This window comes from Pantherophis guttatus, chromosome 8 (genome assembly GCF_059756535.1).
Source record: "Pantherophis guttatus breed Tessera chromosome 8, ASM5975653v1, whole genome shotgun sequence".
Lineage (NCBI taxonomy): Eukaryota > Metazoa > Chordata > Lepidosauria > Squamata > Colubridae > Pantherophis > Pantherophis guttatus.
In genome coordinates, this window is record NC_142070.1 from 18,169,891 (window position 1) to 18,182,963 (window position 13,073).

The 13,073-nt window shown below is 37.3% G+C and overlaps 1 protein-coding gene across 6 annotated transcripts in view; it reads left to right on the top strand.

Moving 5' to 3' along the window:
- The window catches only part of PDLIM5 (PDZ and LIM domain 5), a 151,751-nt gene extending 146,016 nt beyond the window's left edge, over positions 1–5,735 (top strand). For all 6 annotated transcript variants that reach the window (XM_087875289.1, XM_034440491.3, XM_034440492.3 and 3 more), the window contains 2 exons: positions 225–340; positions 2,308–5,735. In XM_087875289.1, coding sequence (XP_087731415.1) covers positions 225–340; positions 2,308–2,397 — 206 coding nt within the window. In that variant the 3' untranslated portion in view covers positions 2,398–5,735. The remainder of the gene's footprint in view (positions 1–224; positions 341–2,307) is intronic.
- The last annotated feature ends 7,338 nt before the right edge of the window (positions 5,736–13,073 follow it).

Here is a 13,073-nt window from a genome sequence, read left to right on the forward strand (position 1 = left end):
TTCTTTGCTGCCATCTGGTGGTGATAACTAATTTTGTACCCTTAGATTAATCAGATTGCCAAATAGCCAAATATTTAATCCTCCTACAAGGAAGAGTGGGTTGTTAAACTACAAAAAGAAAAAAATCTTCAAGAATTTTGCTCACTGTTGTAGGCATTATGCTCTTGTAGATTTTGCTGAAATTGCTGGTATTCTGTTAAGTGTCCATGTTATGTATTCTACAGATTATTATGCATTATTTGGTTCCATGTGCCATGGATGTGAGTTCCCTATTGAAGCTGGGGACAGGTTTCTGGAAGCCTTGGGCCATACTTGGCATGATACCTGTTTTGTGTGCTCAGTAAGTATAAAAATGTATTATGAATCATGTATGGAGGAATGTGCAGGAGGTGGAAAGATAAGAACAAACCAAGCTGGTAGAGCAAAATATCTAGCATCTAGTCCAGCATTCTGTATTCCACAGATTCTTATGAAAAGCCCACAAGCAGATCATGAATGTAACTGCAGCTTCTCGTTAACAAGAACATGAAGAAGTTCAAATGTGCAAGCAGTAGTCATTTAACACAGAACTCCATCGTTTAGTTCATCAGGGATTATAGTTGTTGCTACTCCGTTACTCATGCTTTGATCCTGTCCAGGCAACATATAATGTGTTAGATGTTGGGCTGCTATTACAAGGAGGTTTAAAATTTCAGCTGCTTATGAAAGCTTAGTATTTAGTATTGGTCATTCCTACATTGTGTTCAACATTAAAAACAATTATTTTATTTCCAAACCTATTCGTGGTGCTAGTGTTGACTTTCAAAGACTAAAAAAATATAATGTAACGCCTAGTGTTCCATTGTGGTCTTAGTATTTGATTTTTATTGTACAATTTTTGATTGATTTTCGTTTTACCATGCATCACTTCGACATGATTGCAATTGTAAAACACAGTTTAGAAACATTTAATAGCAACAATCAGGAAAAGTAGTATAGAATAATTGGACAACTATGCAGAATTCAACAATAAACACTCCTTTTTTACGACCCTGTAATCCCTTAATTTGGGGTAGAGCTGGGACAACTGGATGGAGTGAGAGTTTACTAGCCAGATGCCCTTCCCGATGCCATGTGTAGTGCAGCAGATATATTTTCTTTATGCCCTAGAACAGGGGTCCCCAACTCCCAGTCCACAGACTGGAACCCATCTGCAACATGCCAAAAACCCGGCCGCGCAAACAAACAAAATCCCATTCATGGGATAAGGGCAGCACGTGAAACCACGCTCCCTATGTCCATGGAAAAACCTCTCTCCTTGGAACTGGTCCCTGGTGCCCAAAAGTGGAGGCCACTGCCCTAGTAGAGTAACATCTGAATTCTCAACCTTCTGCATGGAAGGTGAGCGCCTTCACCACTAGGCCACCCCCCACCCCCAGAAGTCAACAATATACTTAGCAAAAATTCTTTAAAAATGGAACAGAATTCTCAACTGCCCATAGAAAATGAAAAATCGTTAGTGGCCATGGAATGTGGTTGATTCTCAATCAGAAAAAAAAGAAGAAAACTCAAGAAGATGATAAATAGATTACAGAGCGTGGAAGTCAATATCAAGACTGAACCAAGGACATTTTGCACCACTTTTCTTGCAGATCCCATTTTTATATAATAATTCACAATGACAAAAAGCAAAGAAATCTAGTTACCGTATTTTTCAGAGTATAAGGCGCACTGGAGTATAAAACGCACTGGAGTATAAGACACAGGGAGAAAAATAGGGGGGAAAATCTGCCTACCAGGTATTCATCTGGCTAGCGTCCTTAGTCTGGTCAGCTTCAGCACATTAGTTTGCTGGTTTTTTATTCCCTGCTTGGGGATAAAAAACAGCTTCTAAGGCATAGCTGAGAGGAAGCAGCAATGAGAAAAGCAGGCAAAGCACGGGGGTGGGGGGAGATCGCTTCACTTGGCTAGTGCCTAGTTAGGGCTGAAAAAACAGCTGAGAGTCGGAGCAAATCATGAAGATCGCTTCACTCACTAGCACCTCGTTAAAGCGGAGAGGAGAGTCGAGGGAGCAGGCAAAGCTGAGAAGATCATTCGCTAGTGCCTTGTTAGTGCCTCGTTAGTGCTGAAAAAAAGCTTCAAAAAAGCTACATTTGAAGTATAAGGTGCACCCAAATTTTCAGCCTCTTTTGGGGGGGCGGAGGTGCATCTTATACTCCGAAAAATACGGTAGTTCAATAAGGCACTGAATAGTGAAAGGTCCTATATTTTATGTATGTATATAAAGTTTTAGAACACTGGCCTTTAATTCATTTCATGCTATTTCAGGTATGCTGTGAGAGTTTGGAGGGCCAGACTTTCTTCTCCAAGAAGGATAAGCCTCTGTGCAAGAAACATGCTCACTCTGTGAACATCTGAAACATTAAAGGTTACTCCAACAAATGGGAAGACAAGAAAAGAACATGGCCGGGTGTTGGTTTTCAAGATGTATTTATATAAACTTTAAATTTGTAGAAGCAAAGACATGGGAAGAAATAGGGTTTATGCCTTCACATGAAATAGAAAGGGGAATAACTAATTAGCTTTGGTCTGAGAGCTTCTTGTGGCGTTTCAGTTGTGAAACTGAAAATTTCAATCCAGAATTTTATTTGGAGGGCACCAGGTTGGAAATAGCTGAGTTAAAGTATATAATAAAAGATTGAAGCTAGGCATTTGTTGTTAATGAGAGTAAATCTTTTTAAAAAGTGGACGTTGCTGATTGGTTTTTATAATCAAGTAATGCTTTGCCTTAATCCAACACTTTGTAGCAAATTTTGCATTATTATTTAAATACTGTAAGAAATAACGCAGCTTCTTGGATACTGCAGAAAGTAAAGAGGATGGACCCTGATACCTAGCAAATTTAGAACTGGGTTTGTAGTTGCTTTGCAGGTAGGGACAAACATTTTGGTTAATTGATCAGTTCAGGTAGAATACAGCTCTTTATCAAAGAAAGATTTGTCAGTGAACTGAGAAGAGCAATCTTCATTAGATCTCTTCTGACTTCAGACATCTTTGCAATTCTGCATAGTAGGGTTTCCAAATCCCTTTGGAAGGCAGAATTCTTATGCTTGTATTCTGCCCAATGAACTGTTAGATATTTAGATTTTCTGTTAGAAAATAAAGCTAGCAAATTCAACTGCTGGCACAAAAGAGAGCATTAACGTTTTTGAGAAAATTTGAAAAAAGTTATCTGTCCACATAGTTCCTTTAATTCCCACTGGGCATACAATTTGCTTTTTTCCTTTACTTTTTTTTTAAAAAATTCAGAAATAATGCCAAAAAAGGTAAAATAAACTTTACCCATCAAGTAATTGAAGTACTCACTGTGATGAAAAGTTCTGTAAGTGTTCAGGAAGCATATGCACATGATCTTGAAATAATGGCAGATATTAAAAGAAGTCTAAGTAGTACACATAGATAGAATTGAGGTACACTCAGATTTACATGAATTAAGTCCTTACTTATCATTTACATTGTGTGCACATAGCACTTACTTTGTTGTTGTAACATACAAAAAAGAGTAGCGGATTTTAATTCCAGCTTTCTTAGGTAGCAAGCTGTGGTGGCACAGTGGTTAGAGTGCAGTACTTCAAGCTACTTCTGCTGACTGCTGGCTGCCAGAAGTTTGGCAATTTGAGTCTCACCAGCTCAAGGTTGACTCAGCCTTCCATCCTTCCAAGGTCGGTAAAATGAGGACCCAGATTTATGGGGGCAATATGCTGATTTTGCAAACCGCTTAGAAAGGGCTGCAAAGCACTATGAAGCGGTATATAAGTCTAACTTATTGCTACTATATTGCTATAGTAAATACTGAAGATTTTATTTTCTTTTATGGTTTTGTCATCAGCTGCTTTTATCATAAGTATGTAAAATACATACTGAATTATGTTGAAATGCTTGTTTGCTTCCTGTACGTGCATTTGTGTGTGTGTATAAGTAAATGAACTAATTTTTCATCCTGTATATCTCACCTCCTCTTTTGATAACAGTAGGAAGAAGAGAGAAAAAGGAAAGACAATTGAGAAAGATTTAAAGGAATAAGTGGATAGATTCCCAAATGACCAAAGAATTTAAATAAACTGTAAGTGGTCTGAGAAGGCTGTGTCAAGGATCTTTATAAGGATAGGGAAAAGGTCACTTTTTGCAAGATGGTGAGCTTAGTGTCATGTTTCACGCCTCCCATTTTTGTCTACATTGACACTTTACACAAATGGGATGGAGTTTGGATCACATTGCTACACCTGCCATTTACAGCTGTTGACTTTGGGAATCCAGAGAGTAGAGCCATTGGCTACTACTACTTTTTTGGAAATGCTAACCTTAAGAAATTAAAAATTATGATACCTGAGGACTAAACTGAAGCATTAAAACAAAGAAAGGCATAATTTGAATACATTAACATTTACAACTTGAAGCCCTCTTGTAGTCAAGATGCCCTCCATAATATGTTTTCAGAATGGCCACTGGACTCACAGTGGATGCTTTTTGTGTGTACTATGGATCAGTCAGAGCTGAACTATGATAATTTTGTGTAATAAACTATAGTATTTCCATATTGGAACCAATCTAGAGTTCCCAAGTATTTACTAAAGAAAGGAGGATTATATTGAATTTTGTGTAAGTTGTGTCATGTGATGACATCACAAAGTAAAAGGAGGGTTTGGTATTAAATCTTCAATAGTATTCATTCCAGTGTTGTAAGTATTCCAGCATTTTCACTTGAGAAGCATGGAATAAATGGACAGGATCAGAGTTATCCAAAATAGTCTATTATAATCAAAGGAATTTAAATTAACCATATTTAATTTAGATTCTATTGTTTTTTATGGATCTGCTCTAAGTCTGTATCTAGCCCCTACTCATGAGGTTTATTCTCTATTCCTTAGCTTCTTTAGATTTATTTTTTTTTTCATTCATTAATAAATATGATTCATTCATATATAAATACCATATTTATGTATTGTAGGAGAAATATGGTTACCAATCAGCATTTCACAGGGCAAATTACAATTTGTAGAATAAGGTGACTTTGACTTTCGTGGCAAATGTCCAGAATTTGAGAAGTTATTTTACTCTGCATTCAGGAAATGCATAACCTTCCCATGACTGAGAATTTGGAGAATTGAAATTTCAGCCTCTGCCAGATTGAATAAGATTTGAGCTAGCTGCTCTCATTAAAAATGGAAAATAGAACACAGGAGGAGAGGAAGGTAGTTGAGTGGGTAGTTTATGTATACTTTCCATAGATAACAAGCCACTTATTTTATCAGACAGGTTGGAAATTCACCTTATTTATGAAAGCCTAGATGAAGAGCTGTTGCATATTGTAATTAATTAGTACATCATCCTTTGTAAATAATGTCCTTCTATTACAAGAGCTAAAGCAAAAATTAAAGATGGTTTGGTCTTCGTATCCTGCTAATCAAGAGTTTTGGGCTGATTTTCAAAAAGCAAAGATGAATAAAGTTGGACTTGGTTATTCTGTACTCTTTGTGAAGTTAGTTTGGTTTCAGTCAATTTATATTCTAATGATCTTGATACCAGTTCTCATTTTAGTACATTGCTCTGTTTTAAAACAAGTGGTTTTCTTCCATCTTCAGCCTAAACACATAACTGCTTCTGTTGTCATTGTCTATCAGTTCAGTTGTTGTAAAAAGTCTAGTCATTAACTTGACCTGATGTACACATCAATAAACACAACCTGTGGAATTATATATTCAATCTTTGTTTTAATGCCTCTGAGTTTAATACCATCACAGCAAAGTAGCCATATACCTTTACTTGTAACAAATTACAGGAAGTCCTTGATTTACAACAGTTCATCTAGTTCGAAATTATAACGGCATTGAAAAAAGTGAGTTTTGACCATTTTTCATACTTAACGACCGTTGCAGCATCCCCATGGTCACGTGATTGTCAGCTTGACAACTGACTTATAGTTATGACCATTGCAGTGTCCCCGGGATCATGTGCTCATATTTGCGATCTGCTGCCAAGATGGGGAAACCAGATCCACCTAACAACTGCGTCACTGATTTACACTGCATTGATTCACTTAACACAGGGGTCTGCAACCTGCGGCTCTGGAGTCGCGTGTGGCTCTTTCATCCCTCTGCTACGGCTCCCTGTCGCTCAAAAATATGCATCACAACTGCCAATGTGAGACACCTGCTGGCACACAATTTATTGAAGTTTTTGACCCATCTTTTTTTTTTTTTTGAGTTCAAAATGTTTTTGTTGCATGCAAAAAAAAAAAAATGTTCATTGATTTCATAAATGCAACATACAAGCATAAAAGTAAAAAAATGATATATGCAGTTTTATCTTCATTTTAGATGTCAAAAAGGTTTTGTGGCTCCCGGTGTTTTCTTTTTTGTGGGAAACGGGTCCAAATGGCTCTTTGAGTGTTTAAAGTTGCCAACCCCTGACTTAACAAATGTAGTAAGAAAAGTTGTAAAATGGAGCAAAACTCACTTAACAAATTTCTCACTTAGCAACATAAATTCTGGGTGGAGGACTGCTTGAATTTGGTTTTACTTCTGTTTTTTTTCTCATGAGCTGGCAGAAAACACAATAGCTGACAAAGTTGCGTACAAAGATTGCCTGATGTTCTTTCCAAGCCGGAGATCCATCAATAGGAACTGCAATTCTATCTTTTCCAACGAGGTTTATCTGATACTGTATTTAGCCTTAGCACAAAGTATTCTCTGATTTCACTTTACGATACTTAACCATCTATAGTAACGTGGTCAATTACTTCATGATAATAGTAGCTCCTGGGATTTTAATGAGCTTGGTATTTTTTCCTCTAGGAGAATGTACTGTTGCTTTCAACCTTGTTTGTACAACGAAGAGGGAACACTGCATATGACTATAAAAAGCTAGAGGTAGCTTTACAGGAATCCGGCCTCTGTTGCAAGTGTTTAGGCTACTATGATGATGAACGCAAGTCTATTTAAACAGTATATTAAACTCCAAAAGTAAAATTATTAAAGGCATCAAGACGGTGTTCAAAGCTTTGACAGCAGAGAGTAGGATTTTGTATCATTTTAGCGACAAGAAACAGAAATATTCATTTATTCATTAGGAAATTGTAATCTAGAATAATATCTATACCCTTGAAGCTAAATTTCAAAATGTAAGCCAGTCATTGTTCAACACAAGAAAAGTCTTTCAGTCGGCTGACTGGTTGAACTGTACTATATTAAGGGTGTCTTCAAAACTTTCCTTACAGAACTTGGCATAAATTCCTTTATTCGATAAAAACCTTAGTTTAGGTTGAAGTTTAACTTTTCTGGGAATATTCATATCTGGCTTCAGACAAGGTCTGGGTAATATTAGAAACTATCTGGAGCCCCGTGCTTTGCTACGAAACTATGTGATCGGGCTTGATAAATCGACACTTACAGCTTGAATCCTCCCTTATCCTATCCCCTTCTCTCCCTCAGTCTTTCTAGCCCCTTCTCTCCCTCAGGCTTGCCCCACAGAAACATCTCCTATCCTGTCCCCTTCTCTCTCTCAGGCTTGCCCCACAGAAACATCTCCTATCCTGTCCCCTTCTCTCCCTCAGGCTTGCCCCACAGAAACATCTCCTATCCTGTCCCCTTCTCTCCCTCAGGCTTGCCCCACAGAAACATCTCCTATCCTGTCCCCTTCTCTCCCTCAGGCTTGCCCCACAGAAACATCTCCTATCCTGTCCCCTTCTCTCCCTCAGGCTTGCCCCACAGAAACATCTCCTATCCTGTCCCCTTCTCTCCCTCAGGCTTGCCCCACAGAAACATCTCCTATCCTGTCCCCTTCTCTCCCTCAGGCTTGCCCCACAGAAACATCTCCTATCCTGTCCCCTTCTCTCCCTCAGGCTTGCCCCACAGAAACATCTCCTATCCTGTCCCCTTCTCTCCCTCAGGCTTGCCCCACAGAAACTTCTATCCTAGCCCCTTCTCTCCCTCAGGCTTTCTAGCCCCTTCTCTCCATGAGGCTTGCCCCACAGAAGCCTGCCCTATGCTATCCCATTCTCTCCAGAGTTATTTTCAAGTTGGGAGGGGGAGTAGAACATCTAACTAATTAGCATCAGAGCGTGTTATAATAATATAGGAAATATTAGTGCTCTGATGGTCATTTCGAAAAATCCTTTCTTAGTGAGCACCTAGAAGCCAAGAGGAACATATGTGGCAAATTTCAAGTTTGTAGGCTTTACAGTTCTGGAGATTTCGTGATTAATGCGTGAGTGGTTCACGCACGCATATAGAGAGATTCATTGAGATTTTATTATTAATTTTCTAGTGTTCATTAGGAGTTACCAGAAATAGCATGATGAAAAAATATTAGAAAATTACACTTTACTAAGGGCAAAGTAGAAGTCACCGAAAGATAATAGCTTTCACTAAAACCACTTAATAGGCATTACATTTCCTCTAAGAAACATTTGTTGTCATGGGATCTCTCAATCAACAGTATACTTTGTGCTATTTAAATTTCAAAAGTGAAAAAAAAACCCTGCCACTTTCTATCAAAGCTTCCAAAATGACTCCATTCTGAGAAGTCCTTGTTTTGCACTTGGTACAGAGGTCTTGATTTTACAGTCAAAAATCAGCATGTAGTAAGTATCCTGACTTATTTATTTTTTTATTTCATACAGATAAATTATTATAACATCTGAATTATTTTCACAAATGTACTATAAATAAATTTTGGATGTTTCTTTCACTGATCATGAATCATAGTGAAGTTTTATTAATCCTTATTTGAATTTCAAAATCTTAAATTTTCCTTAGAAATTGCATGTAATGTTTTTAGAAAATGGTTAGTTGGATTAAAATGTTTTAATACAGTTTATTCATTCAAATACTTGTTTTCATAGTTTTTCAAGAACTGAGACTGTTCTTGAAGATCATGTGACTTTTAAAAGACACATAAAATGATGTGCTGATTTTCCATTAGACATTAATAGCACAGAGGAATATGTAATCAAAATAGCATTTTAGTTTTGCTGGTCATAAAGTGCCCTATCGTTATTGTTCCTATTCTTCCACAGCTAAACGTTTGGTTCTTCATGCCTATATTAAAACAGTAAAATATGCCACTTCAAAAATAATTGCTCTCCTCTGTATGATTATTCAAAAATTGATCAGGTTTTACAGAGATCTAGCTATTAAAATTGTCAAAGATTTGAAGCCTATGGTGCTGGAGAAGACTCCTGCAAGTTCCTTGGACTGTAAGGTGATCAAACCGGTCAGTCCTCGAGGAAATCAACCCTGACTGCTCTTTAAAAGGCCAGATCCTGAAGATGAAACTCAAATACTTTGGCCACTTAATGAGAAGGAAGGACTCACTGGAGGAGAGCCTAATGCTGAGAAAGATTGAGGGCAAAAGAAAAAGAGGACGTCAGAGAATGAGACGGTTGGATGAAATCACTGAAGCAGTCGGCGTGAGTTTAAATGGTCTCCGGGGGATGATAGAGGACAGGAAGGCCTGGAGGAAAGTTGTTCATGGGGTCGCAATGGGTCAGACACGACTTCGCAACTAACCACAACAACAAACCTATTAAAATAGTGCAATACTGTTCCATTCCTCTCTGTTTGGCCATTTGGTTGTTTCACATTTCTTATAATAATTTTAAAATGTCAGGTTAGTCAGGAGCAAAGCCTGAAAATTCCCAGAGATGTAAAATATAATGTGTGCATTAGTTCAGGAATGCCATGTCAATCAAATCTGGATTTGGTCTATAGTTACCAGTAGTTTATTTTGTTAATTTAGCTTATCAAACAGACGTTATCTCTTCACTGAGATGGTGAGTACTTACAATACAGGAATAGGAAGCAAACTCACAAGATAATCACTGACTCACATGGGAAAGCTATTTAGGGAGAAAGTGTAAAGTCAATTAAACATTCACAGTTTTAATTACGTGCCAACTGATATTCTACTCGTGGAACAAAGCTAAGCAAGCCATTGGAATTGACCAGGAGAAGTGCCTGTTTATAGAAAGTGAATGTTGAGCTGTACTTACTGAACTCAATATCACTTAGAAAATAATAACTAGGATTGCAAAGCATTCAACTGGAACTTCATGAAGCCCAATGGCGCGAGTGAAGTTCCCCTCCTTGAAGTATTAAAGCAGCTGTTATCTCTGGAAGGTCAGCTCAGCTGCTTTGAAGATGCTTCCTGTTATCTGAACACATACTGTATGCTCTAGCAAAAACTCTTCACGGTCCAATAAGAGTCCAGTACAGAGAGTGGTTTGTGCTTTTGTGCATGTGCACACAGTGAAGGAAATTTTTAAAAACAGCTGAACCAGCCCTTCTGGGAGTTGTAGCTCCTTTAGGGTGTTTGGGAAAGGCTTTCACTCAAAAAGCTTTAATATTTAACAATAATAATATCCTTGACAGCTGGGTTTCCCCCCCCCCCAAATACTGTATTGACAGTGATGAAACTAGTCTACTGCAATATATTTACCTACAGCTGTTTTTAATACAGTTACTTGGAAAATCAGGACATTTAGATTGGCTTCACAGTGAGAATTGCTTCTCCTTTAACTAAGTAGTATCATGCTCTCTCTCTCTCTCTCTCTCTCTCTCACACACACACACACACACACACACACACACACAGAGAGAGAGAGAGAGAGAGAGAGAGTCACAGAACTTTGTTTTCATATGTGGAAAGTGCAGCAAAGCTATTACCTGTTCAAAAACGGGAATGGCAATGAAAACTTGGGGAAAACTTGCAAAGATGACTAAATTAACCTCTTTGATTAAAGAAGAAATAAGATCTATGTTTTTATGGTCAACTGAAAATACCTTTACATGAAATAGAAAAAACTGCGCTCATCATTTGTGGTTTTGATCATTAGGAGAAAAAAAAATGGATCATTATAAAAAATAGGGTTTTTTTGGTAACTCTGGAGTGAGAGAGAATTTTGCAAATGTAAATAAAGGAAATCAGAGCTATTTTTTTTTCTTTTCAGTTCTTTCTACACTTTTGCTTTTCTTTTTTTCCTTAACTGCTTTTGCACTTTATTAGGCTGTGTTAGATTTTATGCGTTTTGTAAAAAAAAATTACGAAAAAAATACTGTGAACAAAGATAATTTTGCTTAACATCCTGGTCATTGGAATGGAACTCGGTCACTAAATAAGGAATGGGTGTACCACATAACAAAAATTATAACCAGACTTCAAACGTCCAATGGAATGAAGGACACAAATTAAAAATAGCATAATAGAAAACAATTCTGGTATTACAAAGCATCATGGATGATAGATTAGGTTTTATCCCAGCCTCCTTAAAACAAATAAGGCTCTTCAAAATGTAAGGGACTCCTGAATAGTTTTCTAGAGCAAAAAGATGTTGGGGTTAAGATACAAATCTTCACAGACTAACTTCTCTCACTTTCTAGCAGAGGTGGGTTTCAGCAGGTTCTGACCAGTTCTGGAGAACCAGCAGCGGGAATTTTGAGTAGTTCGGAGAACCGGTAGTAAAAATTCTGACTGGCCCCGCCCCCATCTATTCTCTGCCTCCCAAGTCCCAGCTGATCGGGAGGAAATGGAGATTTTGCAGTAACCTTCCCCTGGATTGGGGAGGGAATGGAGATTTTACAGTATCCTTCCTCTGGAATGGGCTGGGAATGGAGATTTTACAATATCTTTCCCCTGCCACGTCCACCAAGCCACACCCACAGAACTGATAGTAAAAAATTTTGAAACCCACCACTGCCTTCTAAGATCCTGGTGTTATTTCATCTTGTTTGAATGAAATATTAAGAAACACCAATATGGTCTTAAAATAAATGTGAACCTATTTCTTTTTCAGGGTACGTTATAAAAACATAGCTTTGTAATGGAGCATATCTGAAAAACACAAGACTGCTTTTATAGAACCTCATTCATTTTCAATTTATCTTACTGCAAAAAAATGGAAAGCTTGCATCATTTTGGATGATGGCTTAAAGCCTCTGGGAGATTGCAGACCATGGAAAAATGCTTCCCTAATTAGAGTAATAACCATAAACAAGTTGGCATATACATATATATAAAACTTATATCGTGGATGAAAAAATAACATACGCTTTCCAGCAGTGACGGTTTTATATCTGAGCTGAGATGATAATAACTGAGCATGGTTTTCTATCATATGCAATCTGAAATATTGCACAAAAAGAACTTTAGAATATAAGCAATGTATTGTTGCAGGTTTTTTTCCCTCAAGAACATAACATTTTAAATGCTTTTTCATGTAGAAAACTATATATGTGTGTAAAATAATATCTTCAAAATGTAAGGGACTCCTGAATAGTTTTCTGGAGCAAAAAGATGTTGGGGTTAAGATACAAATCTTAATGTTACTGTAATAAATGTTACAAATAATCATTTCTTAATATCTGTACTTACCAAAATGCATGTAAAATGGAACTGTTTAATAATGACAGCTTATTCAAAGTATATCACAACATTTGGTATTAATTTTCTGAGTAGCAAATTCATTGCCAAATTAAATTGTTTTCAATGTTGTTTATCTCTTTATGACAATGTTGTCATAAACTCCTTTGTGTATTTCTTCCAGTCTCTAGCAATTGGTGAATTGGTTATATATGATTAAGTTGATGTTGATTCTTAATGGTCGCATTGGGAAGCCTTAAAGATGATGTCTTCACTAGACTTAGATCTTCCAATGATGCACCCATGACACTGTTACATATGTACAGTGTTTAACTTTGTTACATATTCATATACTGCAGGGGTAAAATGTAAAATTTATTACTACCGGTTCTGTGGGTGTGGCTTGGTGGGGGGGGCAATGTGACTGGGTGGGTGTGGCCAACTTTTTTTTTTTAACTTTTCAAAGCATTTTTTCTAATGCTTTGAAAAGGCTCTACCGATCAGGTAATTCAGCTGGGATGGTCAGAGAATTTTCAAAGCATTTTTTTTTACCACTTCTTCGGCCAAGAGGTTGCAGAAAAAAATGCTTTGAAAAGCCTCTTGACGATCCCAGCTGAGCCGCGAGATCATCAGAGGCTTTTTTTTTTACTTTTAAAAGCATTTTTTTAATGGGAAGA